The sequence below is a fragment of the Chaetomium fimeti genome, assembly GCF_033439085.1.
Source record: "Chaetomium fimeti strain CBS 168.71 chromosome Unknown B0H64scaffold_4, whole genome shotgun sequence".
Taxonomy (NCBI): domain Eukaryota; kingdom Fungi; phylum Ascomycota; class Sordariomycetes; order Sordariales; family Chaetomiaceae; genus Chaetomium; species Chaetomium fimeti.
Window position 1 is genome coordinate 1,612,419 of NW_026944332.1, and position 21,370 is coordinate 1,633,788.

At 56.8% G+C, this 21,370-nt stretch overlaps 7 protein-coding genes across 7 annotated transcripts; 1 reads left to right on the forward strand and 6 right to left on the reverse strand.

The window, feature by feature from the left end:
• Positions 1-177: 177 nt before the first annotated feature.
• Positions 178-1,526, reverse strand: B0H64DRAFT_441994 (uncharacterized protein; the record flags this gene model as incomplete). The annotated part of the gene is made up of 2 exons (XM_062806607.1): positions 178-410; positions 1,079-1,526. The coding sequence occupies 2 exons, from the start codon at positions 1,524-1,526 to the stop codon at positions 178-180; spliced, it is 681 nt and encodes a 226-aa protein (XP_062659131.1).
• A 2,561-nt stretch (positions 1,527-4,087) lies between these two features.
• Positions 4,088-8,374, reverse strand: B0H64DRAFT_474544 (uncharacterized protein). The gene is made up of 2 exons (XM_062808059.1): positions 6,704-8,374; positions 4,088-6,648 (listed from the first exon to the last, which is right to left on the reverse strand). Exons 1-2 carry the CDS (start codon positions 8,168-8,170, stop codon positions 4,489-4,491), a joined length of 3,627 nt encoding a protein of 1,208 aa, XP_062659132.1. The 5' UTR covers positions 8,171-8,374; the 3' UTR covers positions 4,088-4,488.
• Positions 8,375-8,797: 423 nt separating this feature from the next.
• Positions 8,798-11,471, reverse strand: B0H64DRAFT_395776 (YAP-binding/ALF4/Glomulin). Its single transcript, XM_062803792.1, has 2 exons — positions 10,291-11,471; positions 8,798-10,138 (listed from the first exon to the last, which is right to left on the reverse strand). The coding sequence occupies exons 1-2, from the start codon at positions 11,058-11,060 to the stop codon at positions 9,061-9,063; spliced, it is 1,848 nt and encodes a 615-aa protein (XP_062659133.1). The 5' UTR covers positions 11,061-11,471; the 3' UTR covers positions 8,798-9,060.
• A 335-nt stretch (positions 11,472-11,806) lies between these two features.
• B0H64DRAFT_322698 (uncharacterized protein) lies at positions 11,807-13,229 on the reverse strand (the record flags this gene model as incomplete). Its single annotated transcript, XM_062800575.1, has 2 exons — positions 11,807-13,018; positions 13,086-13,229. 2 exons carry the CDS (start codon positions 13,227-13,229, stop codon positions 11,807-11,809), a joined length of 1,356 nt encoding a protein of 451 aa, XP_062659134.1.
• Positions 13,230-15,101: 1,872 nt separating this feature from the next.
• B0H64DRAFT_417280 (Isochorismatase-like protein) lies at positions 15,102-16,125 on the forward strand (the record flags this gene model as incomplete). The annotated part of the gene is made up of 6 exons (XM_062805233.1): positions 15,102-15,155; positions 15,203-15,257; positions 15,312-15,407; positions 15,463-15,627; positions 15,683-15,768; positions 15,898-16,125. 6 exons carry the CDS (start codon positions 15,102-15,104, stop codon positions 16,123-16,125), a joined length of 684 nt encoding a protein of 227 aa, XP_062659135.1.
• A 1,275-nt stretch (positions 16,126-17,400) lies between these two features.
• On the reverse strand, positions 17,401-19,172 carry B0H64DRAFT_417281 (uncharacterized protein; the record flags this gene model as incomplete). Its single annotated transcript, XM_062805234.1, has 3 exons — positions 17,401-18,001; positions 18,055-18,312; positions 18,373-19,172. The coding sequence occupies 3 exons, from the start codon at positions 19,170-19,172 to the stop codon at positions 17,401-17,403; spliced, it is 1,659 nt and encodes a 552-aa protein (XP_062659136.1).
• Positions 19,173-20,202: 1,030 nt separating this feature from the next.
• B0H64DRAFT_150186 (uncharacterized protein) lies at positions 20,203-21,157 on the reverse strand. Its single transcript, XM_062798420.1, has one exon. It carries the CDS (start codon positions 20,948-20,950, stop codon positions 20,237-20,239), a length of 714 nt encoding a protein of 237 aa, XP_062659137.1. The 5' UTR covers positions 20,951-21,157; the 3' UTR covers positions 20,203-20,236.
• Positions 21,158-21,370: the final 213 nt, after the last annotated feature.

Genomic DNA, 21,370 nt, shown 5'->3' on the forward strand with positions numbered 1-21,370 from the left:
CCCAATACGCCTGTTCCAATGCCACCCGCCGTCCATTTTTCCGACACCCATCCATGCCAAACACCCGAGTTACCTCCCGCCCTACCTCCCAGGCAGTCCTTGCCCAGCAAGTTCCGCAACCAGATATCCCAAAGTATACAACAACGCCCGACCCACTCGCTATAGATAGATAGCACATTAAATCTTCAACTTCCCCGTATCCTCAATAACAAAGCTCCACAGCGGCGCCCCGTTCGGCTCGCCAAGCTGACTCTTCAGCCAGCAGGTCGCGCGGCCGTCGTTAGCGTTGCCCTCGCCCCAGCCGGCGCCCACGCACCCTTCCTGTGTGGCGCACAGGTCGATGCACTCGTTAAGTGAGTCGGTGGGAGTGTGGTAGAGATCTTCGGTGTCGCCTAGGTTGGAGTTGTAGTCTGCTGTGGGGTTAGTCCGGGTTGTGGTTTGGGGGGTGGGGGTAGGAGAATGGGGGAGAATGTACCTCGCCCACAAAGGAGAAGAAAGCTCTTCTGGGTATTCTCCGGGGACGTATAGAGAGTGAGGTTTCCGACGGGACATGATATTTGTTCAGTGGACGGGCCGGCGGTTGCGGTGGGGAGAGGAAGAATCCTTGTCGGTGAGGCGGTTGGTGTTGTCTCGCTATTAAGGGGGAGGTTAGTGAGTTGATTCGAAACCGGTGAAGGGTGAAGTGTGGTAGACGGTCCGTGGAGCGAAGGAAGCCCGGAGCCGGGCGCCGGACATCCCGGAGGACGGCCGACCACCCCCTTCCCGCAACTCCGAGCTTGACCCCTTGCGACCACCCACCCCAACCCACAACCACCAACAACAAGAACCAAAAACCCAGCAACTCACCTCTCATCGTCCCCGGACAACCCAACCCCCACCCCAACGCCCACCGCAACCGCAACAACAACCAAAAACACCCCGATCGCCAACCCAACCCAAAACAACTGCCTCCTCACGCCACAAATCCGATCCCCCTCCCCGAACCAACCCCTCTTCCCACCGCCACCTCCCCCTCCCCCTCCCCCTCCCCCTCCCCCTTCCCCAGGCGGATCCACCAACGGGCTCCGATCAAACGGACTGCTAAAGTCGGTATAACTATACCTCCCCCCCTGCAAGGGCACCGCCGAGCCCGCCGACACAGGCACAACCGTCCCCACAGAATAGGCATGCGCATGCCCCGGGACATGGACGTGGCTGCCGACCACGCTCTGGCTGTGAACGGAGCCCGGGCGGCTGCTATGGGTCTGGCTCTTGCTCTCCCAGGCCTTGGGCAGGATGGTGTGCTCTGGGGGGACGGCGATGGCGTAGGGGTGGGGCTGTGGGGGCTTGGCGTGGGTGTGGGCGAGCTCGAGGTCGGAGGGCGGGAGGACTTCGGGCGTCGGGTTGTGGACGGTCTCTTCGTAGGGACGCGGGGCCAGCTCGATGTCGTGGCCTTGGATGAGCGGGTCGTTGCGGATGGGGAAGGGGACTGGGATCGCGCGGTTCCGGGGGCCGGGCTGGAGGTCGGGGTGGATTGGGCTGTCCATCTTTTTTTTTGTGCGGTGGTGGTGGTTGAGAGAGGGTGTAGGTGATGGTGTTGCTATCCGGATTGGGGTCGGTATTGTGAGAGGGACATGTTGTTTGTGTTCCCTTGGTGGTCTTGACGCGTGGGTCCACGAGCGAGGAGGAAGAGAAAGGAGACAGAGTTCGAGGCGGCGGTAGCGGGGATATGGGGATAAATTCAATGTCAGCGAGCGTGAGGTCGGATCGGGCAGACACTACACTAAGCTTTCCGAATGGCACGATGCGAACGTGGTCCTGGGAGCAGCTGCATATAAAACCGGGGATCCCCCCACCCCTCTTCTGCTGCCGCCGGACGAGTCGGTAACTCAGCGGAGTGGATATGATCATCACTCAGCAACGACTTGTTGGGGCTAGCCTTGCCTCCAGCCCTTCCCATTTCGCTTGAAATATCCTGCACCCAAGGCAACACATCTTGAGAGCTGCTACGCCGCTCGCCCCCATGAATTGCCAGCGGCGGGCTGACCGGGGGCTTCCTCGTTCGCGTCATCACTAGTGCTCATCTTTGCTAGCGTCCCGCATGCTGACGGCGCCTCGACCAGATGACGGGCGCCTCCTGGGCGGACGGAACGAGATGACGGCAGCTTAATTGGATGAAAAAGAGAGGGAAAGTGTGAGGGCGAAAGCGGGGTTGTAAAACCTGCGAACTCGGATCTCGTCGGATGGGGGGGAAAGCGTTGAGTACCATAGCGCGCCGGGGGGGGGGGTTTGAAAATGGTGGTCGTCAAAGTTTTCCGGTCCTAAAATGATTTCCCTGTAACATTAGCTTGTGATGGTGTTCAGTAACAAAATATTTCAATCTGAAAATCATTTTCTGGTAGTAAAAGCATTTTGATGTAGTGATATTTTAAGCCGAAATTATTTTCTACGAAAAAAATCATTTCGGAATCTTTGTTTTTAGTATTAAAAAAAAACATTAAAATACCTCTTTCAATACCTCTTTTCAATACCTCTTTTCAATACCTCTTTTCAATACCTCTTTTATAGATTTACAAATTTACAGATTTACAGGTTTACGGATTTACAGATTTACAGATTTACGGATTTACAGATTTACAGATTTACGGATTTACAGATTACGGATTTACGGATTTACAGATTTACAGATTTACAGATTTACGGATTTACGGATTTACGGATTTATAGATTTACGAAAAAAGAGAGCTCTTTGAAGATTCGAACTCAGAACCTCTTAAAGAGAAAACTCAAACTTTACCAATTAGGCTAATTACATTTCTATTAATAGTAATAAGAAAAGTTCCAGCTTATATAGGCTATCTAACTATTAATTAATATATTATAAATTAAGAGAGAGGAATTTTTTTTTCTGCTAAGTTCTTTTAGTAAAGTAGTATTAAAAATAAATATAAAGCTCTAAAATAATTTTAAAGTTATAAAAAATTTTAAAGCTATAAAATGGTTTTAAAGATTAAAATAATATTTACTACTAAAACTACTTCAAGGTTATAATTAAAATAGTTATTATTCTATAGATTTAAAGTTAGTTTTAATAATATTTATTTTATTATATATTTATTTTATTACTAAATAATAATTTTCCAGCTAAAAAATTATTTTCTACTGGAAACTATTTTTTATGGTTTTGACTATTTCGACTGTTGTGACGAACCTGTCTCTGGACCCGTCCTGTTAGGGTTCAGTATCGGTCGAAGGTATTCTCTCAAGGGTGCTTAGGTTCGGTGCAGCCAAAGGGTGCACAACAAAGACTTGTCTCAACAGTAGGCTCTCGAGCTTGTAGCGAACTGTAGTTGTGATTGCTAACTGGAGAACTCCCAGAGCTCTCCAGAACGAGTGACTATATACTATCTAATTTCTGGGTGCTTAGTCTGCTCAGTTGCTGAGCACACTGAGCACACTGCTCACCCTGCTCAGTCGCTGAGCACACTGAGCACACTGCTCCCCCTGCTCAGTCGCTGAGCGCACTGAGCACACTGCTCCTTGGTCATGTTAATGATTGGTCCGGGGCGCCCCGCGCCCCACTCCTGTGCTTCCAGCTCAGTGGCCGTGACAACTGTAGGTTTATCGTGGTGGTTATTTTCCATTTTCGAATGTACTTTCATATGGAAAAGTCATTTTGATCATGCAAAATCTTGACCGTGCCCATTTTGTAACCCCCCCCCGGCGCGCTATGGTATGAAATGCGAATGAGTTACGAATTCGGAGTGGAGTTCGCTCCGTACCGATCGTGGAATTCAGTTCCTTCACACCAGTCTGGGCGACTCGAAATCCCGACCAAACCTCAACGTTCCTGCCAAGGCACCATTTTAGGTTACCCGTGAGCGACAGGTCGGGCCCACAACCAGCATCTGCCTGCAGTGGCCCACATCTCTTGTTTCCGTCTGAACTGGGATTGCAGATCATCCCACAGATCATCCCATCAAGGGAACCGGGGTGCGCATCAACATTCACAAAAGACAAACCGGCTGAACTTCAGAAATATTTGAAGATGGATGTGAGGTCGTTGGTTTCAGAACGCGTCCCCTTCCTCTGCTCAATTTCGTGTTTTTCGTTAAGCTCACAAATCATTTCGATTCTTGAAGCTGCATTCGGAAGGTGCGCGGAAACGAAGAATTAATTTCTCTTTCATTGGAAGGCAGGCACAACACAACCAAACTCGGCTCCTCGAGTTATGCACTACTTTCTTGGTTGTATGTACACGGAATTCATCCCGAACACCGACGCTCTTCTGCAGCCCTCCGGATTTGTCACCAAAAGCAAAACCCAAACGCCGTCGGCCTCGCCGCAATTCCCGCCGTGTGATACACCAGCGAAGAGCATCTTCCATGTGGCACCCCTGATGTTTCGGCTGAGGGAGGCACAGCAACCCCAGCCGCGATGCTGGCCGCCGTCTCAAAAGTTAGACGGTACAGACATGAACACATGGCGTGGCTAGCCGCGGGCTGAAGATCAAGTGGAGGCTTGGATACCGAGCGCCGCCATGGTCTGCCTGTTCTCAGCCTTGTTCTCCGCGATGGCGGGGGTGGTGGCCGAGAAGGGATTCTCGTCCTCTGTCCCATTGCCGTCCGGTGCCGGTTTGGCCAAAACATCGTCGGCTGGGATGCCATGTCCCGAGTCGTACGGCGAACTAGGCGGGTCCTTGTCCGCGAGGGTGGAAGAACCATTGTCGTTGTCGTTTACTTCCGTCGGCGAGACCGGGTTCGGCTCGGCCACGGCAACACTCCCCTTTCCTAGGACACTATCGAGTCCATCCCCCTTCTTCAGGCTATCCATTGCCCTTTGTGCCACGCCCACGTTCTCGAACACCACATCCCACTCCCTGCTTTTCCTCAGCTTTCTCGCGTTGCTGCTTAACCTCCCTCCAAAACCCTTCTGTTCCTTTCTCTCCGCCCGGTTCATTTCTTCCCACAACTGCCTCATCAGCCTCCATCCGGCCACAGCCTCATTCGCCTTCTCTCTCCTCTCGTCCTCGGACAGGAGGGCCCCTTCTCTTTTCCCTTGCACGACTCTTGCTCTCCTGATATACTTGATAGGCTGCCGTCGCCTCTCGGCCTGCTTCACGACCCCCTGCAAGGTATAACCCACCGGTCCGATAAGAGCGGCAATGTTCTTCAGGACGAACCCGGTAAGGCCCATACCCACGCCCGGGATGAAACCGCGTAGGCCGTCGTCGCGGGCTCCCCGCACCGGAAGACGGACGACGCCAGTCCACCCGTCGTATATCCCGTACGCAAACTCACGCCGAGCGGCCCGCAACCCGGACTTCATCCCCGTCACCCGCGTCGGGCGGCGGACCGTGTCGTCCCCGTAGAGGCGAGGCGCATTGTGGAAGCCTTGGGCAAGACTCTGAATTAGGTCAACCGGGGTGCGCGCGAGGGCAGATGCCGATTTGGCCGCCCCGCGGCCCACCTGGCGAGCCACATCTTCCACAGGACCAGTGCCGGTTGTGGACGCTGTCGTTTGCCGGTTCATCGCATGCGTCGTTGTCGTTTCGACGTGAGGGACTTCCTCGTTGGAGTCGTTTTGCTGAGAATCGTCGGGTCTTGAATCTCCCGAGTTCTGTTTAGGCTCTGAATCAGAGTCTTCCTTATCCCTCTCTTCCTTCTGCTTTCTCTTTTCTCTCCTTTTCTTCGCACCCTTTCCAATCCGATACGGCACCTTTCCAACGCCACTGAAAACATTCCCTACCGAACTCATCAACGACCCAGCCGCCCCTGTCAATGGCTCACCTGGCCCTTCAAAGTCGTTCCACTCGTTGTGCCTTAACAAGTGCAACTTCTTCCACGACAACAGCCCCTTTTCCACCAGCATATCGGCCGCCACCGCACTCAACCTCAACCTCGTCTTCTTCATCTGCCACACAGCTACCCGGTCAGGTAGGATGGCGCATCTCATCGACCGAGTCCCCTGCAACACCAGCCCCCTATGAAACGCCCGACATGCGTTCTCGGCCCCGTCCCCCTCTTCTTCAATATCCTTGGCGATCTTCCCGACCGCCTTCCTCGCGTCGTCAGTGAGACAGTACTTGATCCCTTCAGCCAGCTTCTCCGCCGTCAAGTGCTTATATGGCACGGGATCCGGCCCCGCGCCCGCGCTCCCAACCATGCTGCCCCAGAAATGCTGGTCGCCGAAGAAGGGCACGATCATGGTCGGCTTGCCGCACTTGAGCGCGATGGCGGTCGTGCCGGCCCCGCCATGGATCACGCAGGCCCGAACTCTCGGAAACAGCCAGTCGTGCGGGGTGTTGTCGAGCATGAACACGCCGTCCGGAACGTCGAGGCTGTCGCCGCCCAGCCCGCCCCACCCCTTCGACACGAGCGCCCTCACCCCGGCCTTTTTAACCGCGTCGAAGATCATGTTTGTGAACCGGTCCGCGTCGTCCACCACGATCGACCCGAACCCGATATACACTGGCGGCTCGTCACCCTCCTCTAAGAACTTTACAAGCTCTTTGGGCGGGTCAAACGACGACGCCAGATCCAGAAACACGAACCCTGCCACGTCTACCTCGTCGCCCCAGTCTGGTGGTTTCGGGATTAATCCTGGGCTCCAGAGGTAGGTGAACGGTACATGCAGCCGATAGGCCGTTCCCGGTGCCCATAGAGTGGACTAAACACCCAATGTCAGCTATGTCTTTGGGAGGAGGACTGGGGAGACCACATACCACCGGATCCAGCCCGAGCGTGCGCACACGAAACTCATTCACCAAATCTCCCAGGCCCTGCCACACCATCATCTCGACCAGCGGGTACGAGATCCAGTTGGTATAGCCCGGGTCAACATTCGACCTCTTGATACTCGCCAGCGGGTGCGGGAACGCCTGGGTGGGGGTATACGGGAACGTAAACATCAGATGCACGGGGATCCCCAGCGCCTCAGCACAATGGATATGCGCAAAGCTCGGCGGGTTCGCAATAATCGCATCGGCGACGAACGGATCCCGCTCGCCCATCATGCGCACGTTGCGGGGGTCGGCCTCGTCGTCGGTCGCGTTGATGCACGCGCGCCAGAAGCCGCGGAACATGCGGGCCATGCTGGCGCGGCGCCGGCCCACGTCCCCCGCCCGCACCGTCTCCAGCGTCGGGATCATGCCGGGGTTCTTGACCATGAAGGACATCAGCTCCGACGGGTCCCCGCCCACCGAGAAGAACTCCACCCCGGGGCAGTCGTCCTGCACGAAGGACCGGAACGCCGGGTGCGTCGCGATCCGCACCCGGTGTCCGTGCTGCGTGTGTAGCAGCCGCGCGATCTGCAGGAAGGGCTGCGCGTCGCCGCGCGAGCCGATTACCATGATGACGATGTTGAGGCGCGGTGGGGGTTGGTGGTCGATGGGTGTGGTGGTGGTGGGTGAGGGGGGTGGATGGGTCGGGGGTTTTGCTGGGTGTTTTGCCTTTTCGGCTCCCTCCTTGGTCGCCTCCTCGGTGAGCTTTGCCAGCGGCGCCATCTTGCGCGCTGCAGTGCCCAGCGCCTTGGCCAGGTAGCCTGTGTTGCTCATGTCGCTGAGCGAGATGGCCAGGCGGCCGTCGCGCTTGGACACCTTGCCGCGGGTGTGGTAGTGCTCGTTGCTGAAGTGGAAGCGGCGGAACCGGCTGTCGTCGTCGTCCTTTTTCTTCTGCTGACCCTTTTTCTTTTGCTGTTTCGTCGCCGTCTTCCTCCGCCCAGCTCCCTCCTCTTCGTCGTCATCAGACTCGGACGAGGAAGACGATTCACTGCTCAACACCTCCCCATCCTGCTGTCCAGCGGCACCTGCCCCACCCATCTCCGACCCCTTCCGCCGCACCACCCCCGCCATACCCCCACCCGCCTGCGGCTGCACACCAACCGCGACCTCGTCGCTCGCCTCTCCAGGCGCGACCTCCTGCTCCTGTTCCTTCTGCTGGCTCGGTCCGGCCACGCTATGCTGTGCTGCTGCTGCTGCTGTTGTTGATGGCGAGGATTGCGGTGGATATGCCGGCAGCGGCGCGCTGGGGCCCGGGGGCTCGGTGGACGGCGGCACGTAGGACGGGTAGATGATGGCGCCGCGCTGGTCGCGCAGCACGGCGACCTGGCGGCCGTCGTCGTGGGTCACCGTTTCGACGCGCACGGGGCTGCTGCTGCCCGCCTCCGTTGAGGGAGGGGTTAGCGCCGACATGGTGCGTCCGTCGTGATGATGTTATTATTATGAGGAGGGGTGGTTAGGTTATTTGTGTGTTGGTGATGGTGATGGTGATGGTTGGGTTTTGCTGTGTTGGGGTTCGGGGTTGAGGGTTGGATAGGTTGGAGATCGGCAAGTGTGATTCTCAGCTAACGCATGAGGTAAAAGTTCGCGGGCGGTGAGGGTGCGACGTGTGTTCGTATGGAATGAATGCAACTTCCCAGTCTACGACGTAGCATATAAATGCCCTGGTGTCCCTGACGTAGTGCCGAGTCCATGTTTAGCGCCAAGTGCCGTTTGTTGTGGCGGACCTGTCGACCACCAGTGCCACCCTATCCCGTCTGCCGGTTCCCTAAATTCAACAATGGCCCAGGCCCTTCCTTTGCTTGGCGTACCTGGCGATTGGAAAGGAAAGAAAACCTTGAATGGGATTGTCTTGTTCCTTCCCGCTCCCCTTTGCGTCTGTCGGCAAGCTTCTAAGTTACAATGACATCATCAGCCAGCGCCGAGCGACAGGGGTTCAGTGGCCGGAACGTTCTCTCCTCACACCCCGGCTCTAGCGGCTTGGCCCTATCGGGCAGAACCGTTGCCAAGAATGGATATCATGCATTCGGGGGGGGGTGGTCTCGACAGATGGAGGGTGATAGTTTTGAAGGCCTGCCTATCTCAAGACCATCTTGATAGTTACTTTGATTGCCCCTTGTAGCGGCAATATATCACATCTCTTGTGTCAACCCACTGCTTCTGAATCGATGGAACCAACCCCCCTCCCCCTCCCCTCCATAACTATTCTCCCAAGACCATCCACATACACAGAAAAGAAACCTCATGCCAACCCCCTTAACAACGACACATAAACCTCACCCTAACCCCTCCCTAACCACTCCCTAATCCCTCCCCCGAAACCACAACCGCCCCATCCTCTCCCTCAGCACCTCCAACTCCCCGCCCAACGGCCCCAACTCCACCCCTTCCTTCCCCAGCTCCCCACTCTCCCGCTCACTCTCCACCCTCTCAACCACCTCCCTCAACGGCTCCAGCCAACGCTCCCGAACAGTGGCCTCCATGTTCGCCGGCAGGACATGCTTCCACCTGCTCTCGGTCTCCGGCGCCCCCGAAGACGAGGAGCCCCAGAGGAAGAGGGCAAAGTTGACGGCCTGCATCAGGAACGGTGCGTTCGCGGTCAGGTACTCGACCAGGCCGAGCGTGGGCAGGTCGAGGAGGGAGGCGAGCGGGGGGAAGACGACGTATTGGACTGTTTCGAGCGCCTGCGGGGTGGCGAACAGGTTCGGTGGTGGTTTTTGTTGTTGTTGTTGTTGTTTTTGTGCGGAAGGTACCGCCGCCAGCAGCTCCTCGCGCAGCCAGGCGACGGCGCGCGCTTTGAGCGTCGCGAACATGCAGTTCTCGAGCAGGTCCTCCAGGATTTTGAGGCGGTCGTCGTCTTCTGGGTTGGCGTGCAGCACCAGGCCGGCCAGCACGCTCGCTGCGTTGCGGACCTGTATGGAGGGGTGGTAGAGGGCGATGAGCGTTGTCAGGTGGATGTAGCGCATGAAGTCCGAGGTCGGATCTTCTGGCGAAGCGGCCGGGTTGGCGAGCGGGGAGGACGGGTTCGTGGAGACGAGGTTGTTAGACTCGAGCCAGAGGCCGATCGTGATGAGGGCCTCGATGGTGCCGACCGAGTTTTGGATCTGGGAGTGTGCGTCGTCTTGGAGGAACTTGTCGAGCACGGCGAAGTGCTCTGGGAAGACATGCATTTCGGGCTGCGGGTGGGTGGCGTCGAAAACGGTCGACGAAAAGGCCCAGTAGGCTACCAGGCAGACGCAGCCGCCGGTCGAGAGAGCAATCTTGTCCGGGCTGGAGAGGTCTGGTTCTTCGAGAGGTTCGCTGTGCATCGGGCCGTCGCAGACCTGGTGGATGAAGGCCTTGGAGCATGAGTCGAGGCCGAGGTCGCCGATGAGTGCCTGCGTAAGTTAGACTCCGTATCCTGGGTAGAAAGCGAGACTGGAATACTCACCACCAGCTTCCCGACAATCGAGTCCCTCGACAGCAGCTCCTGCTCTTCCCTAAACGCAGCCATCAACGTCCGCCGCCCAGGCACTAACTTCTCCGGGTTGTAGAACTCGAGCAGGCGGGCCGCCCACGCCATCTCGTTCCCGTTGGCGTACGCCTCTAGGATGCATGTCGCGAAGCTCAACAGCTGCTTCTGCTGCAGGTCGGTCTCGTCCGGGTCCTCGCGGTCGTCCCGGTCCGCCTCCGGGTCGGGGGCATTCTTGGAAGCGTCGCCGGTCTGGTCCGGATTGGCCACGTTCACGCTGGACTTCCGGCTCGGGAGTGGGGGCCGCCGCTGGCCGGACAGACTGTGCACTAGGTTGAGAACGGATGCCGTCCTCTCCTGGGTGGGGCGGTAGGTGCGGTAGACGGTGTGTAGGGTCTGCGCGAGGAAGCGGCTGGGGTACTTGGTCTTGATGCGCTTGTGCAGAATGGCGAGCATGCCGAGGAGGGTGATGAACTTGTTGGTTGGCGAGACAGCCGGTTCGGGTTTCTCTTGTTCCTCTCCATCTTCATTGTCCTCTCCGTTTTCGCTATCTAGCAACTCCAGCGTCTCGAGCACCTTGAGGATCACTTCCCGAGGGTTACCCAGCCGCGCGACCGTTTCGAGACACTCCTCGGAGCCTGGCAGGCTAACGAGGTTGAACACCAAGTCCCACCCTATTTCCTGTGTGAGCCCCGGATCCTGGAGCACCTCATTGAGAGTCGGGAGCACTTCGGGGCAGAGGTTCGTCTCGACGATAGTGAGGTACGTGAATCGGTCGGTCGCGGGCGGGCGTGCTTCGCGGATGGCTTCGATCGCCTTTGCAGGATCGGGTTTGGGAGGTTCGGCAGCCATGGTACGGACTGTTTTGGCGTATATAGGTTGTTTGTGATGCAGTTTGCAGAGGCTACACAGAAAGGGGACGATGGGGGCTGGATCCAGTGGGATGGAGGAGCGCGGGTGGTTCTAGGCTCTGACATCACTGTACCCCGCACTCCACCTTGTCGCTTCCTCCAACAGGCCTGGCCTGCTTGGATTGTCTCAACATTTTGGCATCCAATGGCTCAGATGGGCATGATAACGTTGAGAAGTTATCCTCAGGCCAACTATTTCTAGGTACGCTCGTACCTTACTCATTGTCCCACAGGTACATGTACTCTTGGAACACTAAGGTAGTAGAAGCTGCGGAGGCTGTATTGTGCACAGCTTTTAAATGCCCGGTGAGCTTGTGCAAATGTGAGAAGCCAACACAACAGCTGATGCGTGTACGTAAACTCCAAGGCTCAATTACGCGAATCAGCTCGTTGCATAGTAACCAGGAGATCAAACGTTCAGAAAGCCAACATCGCAGAAAGTAGCCGTGTGTCGATGAATTAATTCCATGGCTGCGAAGTTGGAGAATGAGGCTATGGATAAACGTTGCCCGAATAGGCAGTGTGATGTGCACCATACCTACCAGGCTGGGAAGTGCGCTAAGCCCAGCAGGAACACAACGTTCAACGACACATGCAAAAGTACAGAGATGACGATATACTGGATGTCCAAGATATACATATAGGTCGAGTATAGCTGAGATCTACCAACCCTCTACCCAACCCCCCCTATACCCTCCCCTCCCCCTCCCCCTCCTCACCCACCACCCTCTTCATCCAACTCCAATGCCCCCACGGATCCTCCGCCAGACTCCTCAACTCCTCCACCTCCTCATCCTCCTCCCCCAGCATCGGAATCCCCCACTCCAGCCCCAGACTCGCATACCTCACCGCCGTCCACGCATCCCCGACCCCACTAAACTCCAGCGCCGCCATCGCGTACGCCTCATGCATCGACCCCCACAACCGCTCCATCTCATACAACCCCACCAACAGCTCCCCCATCTCAGGCGACGCCCGCCCCGTCCGGCCCCTAACCTCCCCTTCCTCCGGCCACACCGCCAACTCCCGCCTCACCTCCGCAATCCTCTCCACCCTCCCATCCGCCGCCCTCCGCCTGGCCCCCTCCAGGGCGCACAACGCACACCCGCATTCAAACCCCCAGTTCTTCTTCAGCCGCCCCACCCGCCGCGCCCGCACCATCAGCGGGTTGATGTAGCTCAGCGTGAGCTCCTCGCCGGGGAGGATATCCCGCGCCGCGACAACGACTTGGGCGAGGTGGGGGGGCGTGTAGCGGTACTCGGCGCTCGGGCGGCAGTCGTGGTTCATGCGGGCGATGGCGGGGAAGAGCACGAAGAAGCTGTGGTGCTGGTCGGGGTCGGTGGGGGTCGGGTCGATGTCGAAGCCGTTGGTGGCGGCGATGGCGTCGATGAGGTCGGCGCGGGTGGTGGAGTTGTTGTTGTTATTGGTAGTGGCGTCGGGGGAGAGGGCGAGGATGGCGGCGGCGTGGTCGGGGGGGAGGCGTGCGACTGCGTGGGCTTGTAGGGCGGTGTATTGCTCCCGGGTGAGTTCGTTGAAGGCGCGGTAGTCGATCATCAGCGAGGCCGTGTTGGCCATGATCTGCTCGCCGCGCGGGATGGGTGCGGTCGCGATCAGGCCCATGCCCTTGCCGGGGATGTGGCGCATCTCGTACTTGGTGGGGACGGTCGGGTGGAGGTCTTGGTTGATGCCGTGGACGGATTCGGGGTTGGTGAAGGCGGGACTTGATGCGAGGTAACTGGCGCGTTTGGGTGTTGTCACCAGCGAGATGCCCCTGCCGTCGGCGAAGCGTGTGTTGGTGAAGACGCAGATCGGTTGCTCTGCGTGGTCGCCTTGGAAGCATGGCGATGAGTGTGTCCAAACATGCTGTTCTGACCTGTCGCAATTCCCGTCCTGACACTGCTGTATCTGGTCAACACGGGCTCCAACGTGGGTGGGTTTTCGTCCTTACCACTTCATCATGTTTGACTTCATGTTTGAGATCAACAAGGCAGACCAGATCGCCTGATGGTATCAACGAAGTCCCAAGTCCATATATTTCGGTCTGACCTAGGTCACTGTGGGCCAACAGTGATCTGGCAAAAAGGACAAGGAAATGTAACGATTTCCTCATGGTAAAGGCGGGGTTGGAATAAGGGGCTGCGGTGCCCGGTAGTTGAGATAAGAGAGATCACTGAGCAGCACTGAAAGCACGACAACAGGGGTGCATTCTTGCTCGAGATGCTCGGAAACTATTCTTGATTGACCCAAATGATCGTGAGGTTCGAAAGACTTCGACAAGTGTTGTCAATTTGAGGCTAAGTCCAACCGAGTCTAGTGGCGACAAGCGATAGCCAAGTTTAATCCTTTGGCGAACAGACTCGGGAGCCGTCCCAACCGTCTTAAATTGTCCCAACTGTCCCAGCGAACGTTTGCTCCGAGCGTGTTTGTTTCGAAGCTGCCGCCGTCCAAAACATGTGGCGTGGATGTCATCCCGGCCATTTCACGCCGATCACTACTGTGTCGGTGGATTGAGTGGGCATTTATTACGGGCTGGGAGCAGGGCGAAACATTCAGCTGAAAGCTCAAGCAGTCACCCAGCTTTGACAGGAGTTGCTCTGCGTTTCAGGGAGCTCTCAGACATGTCGCATCTTTCTGCGGAGCCCCATCTTGGCGACACCTCGAACAATATCCGCCGGTTATGGCAGTAAGAACAGCCCCAGAACATAAAAACTTGTTTAAAGAGAGGGAGGGAGACCAAGACCCGATTCTCAAACTCGAGTCTTCTTCAGTGCCCAGAGGGCAACTCTTGGCGAGGATGAATGCTCTGTCGGAAGAGTGGGGGAGTCGGGGAGTGGGGTGTTGCATGATGCGAGGTCATGGATATTCAAGAGGGTTAGGGCTGGACATCACCTTCACCCACCTGTTACGAAGACATCGGCGGATAAAGGAGCAATATAAACGATGTTCTTTGGAACGCCAGGATACCTCCAGCTTGCAAATGTCTCTGTAATACGAAAACGCCAAGAACATGCAGGGAAAACAGGTCCGGAACAGCCAGGGCGCTGAATCAGCCATCGCGAAGCACGTTCCATCGGCGCTTGGACAGCATTTGCGTGTGCGGAGGGTGCTTGCAATCGCTGACATAACCCCACCGCCAAGGCTACTGCGTGGAGAAACGGACCTCTGCCTTAGTCAGGCTCATCACAACAGGCCCGCTCACCACCACGTCGTCGCCGCCTTTTGCACCACCAAACCACAGAACACTTGGTGGGAGATATTGCCAGCCTCGCCCAACACGGGGGGTTTACAGCGGCGATCATGGCGGCCCTCGCTTCGGTACACTGCAGGCATGCTGCATGGTGACTGCAACATCAACGACGCAACTGGTCGCCACTCATGATTCATGACTTTGATGAGGATTGATGAGGATTGAGGAGGATTGATGAGGACTGATTAGGACTGATTAGCCAATGCTGAGCCATTGTTCACGGCATGCTCACCTCAGGACTCGATGCTATGGCTGGGGGTGATGGTGAGGGTCGGCTGGAGGCACGAGGATGGTCGGCGGCGGGAATACGGCGGAATAGGAAGGACAAGGAAGGAGGAAGGGGGCTCTTCGGCGAAGATCTCTCCTCGTGGGATGGTCTGGATGGTCTGGATGGTCTGGATGGGCTGGATGGCTGGGTCGGACGGGGTTCGCGATGCAGCTAAGGGATGGGCGAGTTCTATGCCGGTATCATTTTGGGCGTGAAGAGTGGATAGGACTAGAGGGGGACTGTACGGAAATCGTGTATATAAGGCGCCATCGACAACGCACTTCTGCTTCTCGAAACCAGGTCACAGCACAGCAGCCATCCACCAGTACCACAGTTCCAGTCCAACACGAGTACACCCCATCGACCCGTCAACATGAAGTTCACTGCCGCCCTGCTTTCTGCCGGCCTCATGGTCGGCACCGCCATCGCTGACAGTGAGAAGGACCACGCCAGCTCGTGGCAGGCACATGGCTAACTCAAGCACAGGCTTCCCGTTCGAAAGGCTCTCCAAGAACGACTCCGTATGGTTGCCGCCACCGCCCCGAGAAGCCCCCGCTGACTTGCCTAGGTGCTCGTGGTTCTCGACATGCAAGAGGGTCTTTACAGTGTGGCCCGCGATTGGGGTACGCAGCAGCCCGCTCCAGAATTTCGCTGATCCACTGCTGACTATGGCCTAGATGCCACTCTTTACCGTGACAACATGATCGCCCACGCGAGCCTCGGCTCTCTCTTCAAGGATCTGCCCGTTATCATGACCACCTCAACCGAGATCGGTTTGTGTCACCCTACCATTCTGCGCCTTCCGGGACCAGCTAACCTTGTCCCCAGGCCCGAACGGTCCCCTGCCCCAGGAGATCCTCGACATGTACCCCGACGCCCCTCTCATCAAGCGTGAGGGCGAGGTCAATGCGTGGGACAACTCGGAATTCCGCGATGCCATCAAGGCCACCGGCCGCAAGCAGATCATTATTGCCGGCATTGTCACTGATGTTTGTACGTACACCCCTGGCCATCAGTTATCTCGTCAACATACTGACCGTGAGCCAAGGCACCGCCTTCCTAGCCCGCTCGCTCCGCGCCGAGGGCTACTCCGTCTGGGCGAACCTCGAGGCTAGCGGCACCACCACCAAGGAGGTCAGTCCCCTCCCACTCCCCTCCCCTTTTCCCAAGTTCCCCCTCCCCAGTCCACCCCCTTTCTCCCATCCCGCCCTCAACCCCAACCCCCCTCCCCCACCCCCAAAACTGACACCCCCCCAACACCAGATCCGCGACATCGCCAACGACCAAATGATGCGCGCGGGCGTGAACGTCGTCTCCCTCTTCGCCATCATCTGCGACCTGATGCGGGACTGGCGGCACACGCCCGGCGCCGCCGAGGTGTTCCCCTTCATCGACCGGTACATGCCGGCGTACGGCATGGTGGCGCGCGCGCACCGGGCCGCCATCGAGAACGGCACCATCGTGCCGGGGGAGGATCTGCTGCCTCGCTAAATGGGTATATAAATTAAGAGGGGGGGGGGGGGCGGGGGTGCGAGTTAGTTGGGATAGGGGGGCTTGAGGAAATGAGTGGTGATGAACGGATTGGGATAGAGCTGGGGTGGGAATGTGAGGGATGGATGAGGAGGGTTCAGTTCTTGTTTACTTCCTGTCCGGTGATGGGAAGGGGGTGTTTGTTGGTGTGTTTGGAGCGTGAAAAGGAGGTAATCGGGCAGAGGGGGGAGAATGTAGGTTGATAGATAGGTGGATAGGATAACCCCAGGGCAGATCTTAGCCGCGCTCGAGTTTTCTCTTCGGTGACTAGTGTTAGGAGTGATAACATCCGCCATTTCAGTTCTCACATTGGTCTCATGCTGCTCTGCCGGAACGCTTCCAACAATCATCAAACTTACTCAACATCTCAACCGCCCGGCCTTGTCAAGGTTGGCCCTTTAATTTACCATCACTCCATCAACACCAACGCACCCAGTTCCCCGTCAGGGCCACTCAACCCCCATTCACCTATCCTCCCACGTCTCCCAACACATGGGGTTCGGAGCTTAGAGGCTTGGAATAATTGTTAAAAGTGCTCATGTTCGTCGTTATGTGTGCTGCCTTGAGGCTACAATATCTTATCCCACCAAACGCCAAGTGTCCAAGAATTCAAGAACCAAACTTCCAAAGTACCTAGTCTAACTGCAAACCGGATATCCCAAAACAAAGAAAAGTCAAAAAGAGCGAATGTCATCAGTCGTAAAGTCGTAACCCGTAGCCTTCCTCCCAATTGCCCCGTATCGTAGACGTGGACTGTACCATCAGGAAACCAATTTATGGCTCCTTTACATTTTTATCTTTTTTCCTTTTTCTTTTTTTTCTTCTTTTTGGCTTTCTTCCGCCTCCATCCACTCCTCTCCGTCCAACTGACAAGTCCCCGTGTCCACATCCGACAAGAGCAGCACAATGGTAGCTTGCTCTGCAAGTCTCCAAGCGGCATACTCCAAGTCTTGACCCATCCACATCCAGGGCCAGACTTAGCCCCGGGTGTCGGCCTCGGCTCGACATCCCATCCGGGGTACGGCTGGTGCCGTGTTTGGGCGCGGCCATGGGTAGGCCGCGAGATCCTATCTCCTCACTGTCCAACGGCGTCTCGGAGATGCCTAGGTAGCAAGGGAATCTGCACTTGCAGACCGTCATGTCTGACACAGCGTGTCTACATGGTAAATGGGTCCATGCTGCAACACGGATTAGCGAAATGCCATACTGGTCATGGAGGATAGAAGCTTACAGTATTCAACCCCTCCACGAGCGGCGCGATCCCTGGATGAGGCCATGCGAGATCTTTCCCATGGCGTTAAGGTGCTCCTGGGCATCCTTGATGTACTGGAGAGTCTGCGCATCGTCCGGCTGGACGCATCCCTGGAGGAAGGTCTGGAGCGACTTCTGGTGCTCGTACCACTGGTCAAGCTCGGGGTGGGCGACAGGCTCGGGCTGCTTCTGAGCCTGGGCTGCCGACTCCGCCGCAGCCTTGGAGGACTTCCGAGAGCTGGGCTTGTCCTGGTTGTGCTGCTTCTCCGCGGCGTCACTCTTCCTCTTCCGTCCCCTCGACGTGGTGGCTCCCGAAGGGGGAGGAGAGGCGGGCTGGGCAGTGGTGCCGTTGTCGTTGTGCACGCGCCTCATGTGGTCCCTCAGGTTCCATTGCCGGGGGAAACCATGGCCGGCGATGGAGCGTTCACAGCCCTCGTAGGTGCACAGGTAAGGCTTCTCTCCGTGGCCGTGCATGGCATGGGCCTCACGCTCATGACGGAGGAGGCAGGCGGTAGAAGAAAACCGGGCATTTTGGCAGCCCTCAACCTTGCAGCGGTAAGGCTTGAGGTGGGAGTCCACGAATTTGCTGCAATGGGGTCAGTCACTGAAGCCAGGGGTTGGGGAGGCAGTTGCCCTTACTCGTAGTTGCACTTGAGCTTCTCGGGCTTGTGGTTGCAGCTCGCCTGGCCCTCCCATGGGCAGTGGAAGAGGCCGTCCGCGTGGGGGAACGCGTTCTTGTAAAGGTAGTGGTCACGGGCAGACTCGCCCTCGCCGCTCAGACGGCGAGAGCCGAAGGCAGAGTGGGGCAGGGCAAAACCATCCTCGCCCATGGCGGGCATCATGTTTCCGTGGAGGTCCTCAGTGGTGACATATTGCGAATCCAGCTTGCGGCTCAACCTGCGGTGCCAAATGCGTAAGAAATACTGCGTTAACATGGTGTTGGAGAGCATAGCTTACCTGGGCGACTGGCCGGGCAGCACCGGCGAGTTCGAGTTCTGGCTGTCTCCGGGCGAAGAGGCGGATTGTGCGGCAGACCAGACATCGTCTGAGCCGTCCTGCAGTCCGGGGGAAGACAAGCGCGAATCGACAGGGCTCAGCGAGCCCCACGAATGCGGGGAAGCGGCGATGAGGCCGGCATCGAAGATCTGGGGGTTCACATGCTGGGCCATGGCAGCGCCGAGGTCTCCAGTGTAGGGAAGTCCGTCCGCGAAACCCACGAGCCCCTGGTAGAAGGCAGCGCCGTTCACCTGAGGCGAAACAGAGAGAGTGTCCAGGTCCTGAGCAAGATACTGCGGCACGTCCATGATGCGGCCCTGGGCGTAGGCCGAAGCATTACCTGACATGTCAAGCTTGGACATCTGCGAAGATGTCTGAGACAGAATTGTCTGGACTCTTGACCGGTTCTTCTTGACTGACTGGGCGGAGATCTTGGTGCTCCTGTTCTTGTGGCTCCCCGTGGAGCTGCGCGAAGTCCCTCTCCGCATGGGCTCCGCCTTCAGAGCCTTGCTCTCGACTGCGACGGAAGGAGCCCACCTGGCCTGAAAGTCATCCGCGGCATCCAAGTGGTCCGGTTTGGGGGTGTTCTGGCCAAAGGGAAGAACGAAATCCTCGGTTTCTCCAGTGTAGTAGTCCGCAGCATCTGCGAGCTCAGGGAAGTTCTGTGATCCTTCAACTGTCGCGTCCCAGGACGAACCCGCCAGGTCCGCTGGTCCTGTTTGACAAAAGGAAAACATCCCGGAAGCATTGGAGGGAAGCATGTTGGGCTGAGCAAAGCTGTAGTCGCTGGGTAGAGTTAGTGTGCTGTTCAACCACTTTTGGCATGATGCAAGTCTGAGGAAAGACCAAGGAAATGGCATCAGATGGCACAACTTTGAACCTGCAGCGTTGAGTGTTAGTTGAGAGCCCTACGGTTTGTCACAGGGGATGATGGTCACAAACCAAACTGAGCGTGGAGATGTCGAGTTCCGGCCTGGAAAGAGACAACGAATTGATTGGCTAGGAGCCAGAAAGAAAAATCCAGTCATGATCAAGGGCAATCCGTTCCTCGGCTTGAGTGACAATTGGGGTGATCCAAGGGCATTCGTGCACGATCGAGCCAGGTTGATAGCTCGACCCAGTTGTCGGTTTAAACTCCAGAGAAGGGTGAATGTGTCGCATTGTCGTCAATACACAGGCATCAATTCGTGCATGGATGGACAGCGTCCAGGAGATCGAGAATACAGTGCCGTCATGTTGGGTCGAGTGTGTCCAGTCATGTAGTTGTCAGGGCGTCCGTGTATGAGAAAAGGAGAAATTCCAAGTGGCGATGACAAGTCCATTCGCGTAGAGACCATGTCCACGGTGTCGATTTATCTGGTTCCGGTCCTCTCCAGTTAAGCTGACAGAAAGCGGTAAAATCCACAGGTAGACCGGTGAGCAATGAAAATCCATTTGGCGTCCTGTCCTTTGACCTAGGCTGTTGCGGTTTTGAAAGCACTGATTGCGCTGTCCATGAATGAAAAGAAAACCAGAAAGCTGACTGTTGTCGTGGTTCCAAGTCCGGCCAAGTTGTCGGTGAGACTTACGGTGAGAGCTCAAGAGCTTTGTGTGATGACAATAACGTTTTTGAGAAGCAACCTTCCAAGTCAGAGACTGGTTGGCTGTTCTTGTTCCGCGACTCGGACGAGTCGGATCCAGCATGGGGAGTGTGCATGGCAGTCCTTTGGAAACAAGCGTCCGGGCATGTATGGGCTCCTGGTGAAATGCAGCGCATGATCCTCAATGGCTCCTTGTGGCTGTCCTGGGTGAATTTTGTCGCCAGTTGTGACCATTCAAGCTCACCTCACTGAGGGGCTTCCGGGTCGACAGATAGGAAAAGACATGATTTGATTCGCAACATGAAAAGCAGAACGCCAAAAGCACAATGGACCTCCCAGGACAACAGAATGAAAGCAAAAATACCTCGAGGGGGTGTGAACCTCGTCCAGTTCAATGTGGTTGTAGCCAGGCATGGTCTCAGTCCGGGGCATAACCATGGAAGACATTCCTGGAGGCATTCAAGAGCAAGCTGATTGCTCGATTCCGAGTGGTAGACAACAACGGGGGCTCCCGCGTGTCCGAATCCTTGTGGCAGATGAAATCCTGTGGGACTGAAACTGAAGTCGTGCTGCAAGGAATGCTGCCGTACAACAGAGAGATCCTTTTGGGGCGTGATGAAGCAAGTCTTGGGGGGTGCGTGGCCTGGATCAGAGAGCAAGAACAGATGACAGGTGGCGGAGAACTGGCGTATAAGAGGGCAACAAGGCCAAGAGGGGTGCAGAGAGCAACAGTTCGAGGAGGAAAGTCCGGGTCGAGGGGATGCGTGTTGGGCCGAAATGTTTTGCGGGTCGTTGGGCTCTGGTTGGAAAATTAGAGGGAAAGAGCATCCAGTTGGGCAGGAGAAGGGGCAGTCGGGTTTTAATCCTGGGGCATCGTCCCCGGTCGTCGCTTCCCCTTGCAATTCCACGACCTTTTGGAAATGAGTATGAGCCCCGCTTCCTTCTGGGCGCTTGCTCATCACAATGTTTCCTCCCGCTTCTCCCGCGTTTCCTGCACTTTCGCTCACCAATCCGCGCGCGAATTTCTCACGATGCAGCGCTGGCCTGCGTGTTCACGACCTGTCACATTAGGGCGGCGCTGAGCTGGCAGCGACCTTCCGACTCTCCTATAGGCCAGGCCCGCACGCCTGCGTCTCACACCGCTGTTGACTGGTGCAGCTTTCCTGTTTCTGCTGCTTGATGGGGGGCTCGGCGGGGCAGACGAGGGCATTCGGACCTATCATGACCTCCAACCACGGCTAGCCTGCAACATTTACAGGGGCCCGGGGAGCAGCAGACGAAGTGCCAACGCATCACTGCAGACAGGCTAGCCCACTCCTCCGACCATCTCGTGAGGGGAGCAAGGCGATTCTGCCTTCACATTCGCCGGCTCTTCATGC

Excerpts from the sequence above, each read along its gene's own strand:
- B0H64DRAFT_395776 (XM_062803792.1), bottom strand. The coding sequence starts at position 11,060 with ATGGCTGCCGAACCTCCCAAACCCGATCCTGCAAAGGCGATCGAAGCC. Across the intron at positions 10,139-10,290 it reads GCGGCCCGCCTGCTCGAGTT|GCAGGCACTCATCGGCGACC; the intron begins CTACAACCCGGA and ends AGTCTAACTTAC.
- B0H64DRAFT_150186 (XM_062798420.1), bottom strand. The coding sequence starts at position 20,950 with ATGAGCAAGCGCCCAGAAGGAAGCGGGGCTCATACTCATTTCCAAAAG.
- B0H64DRAFT_474544 (XM_062808059.1), bottom strand. The coding sequence starts at position 8,170 with ATGTCGGCGCTAACCCCTCCCTCAACGGAGGCGGGCAGCAGCAGCCCC. Across the intron at positions 6,649-6,703 it reads CGCTCGGGCTGGATCCGGTG|TCCACTCTATGGGCACCGGG; the intron begins GTATGTGGTCTC and ends TTGGGTGTTTAG.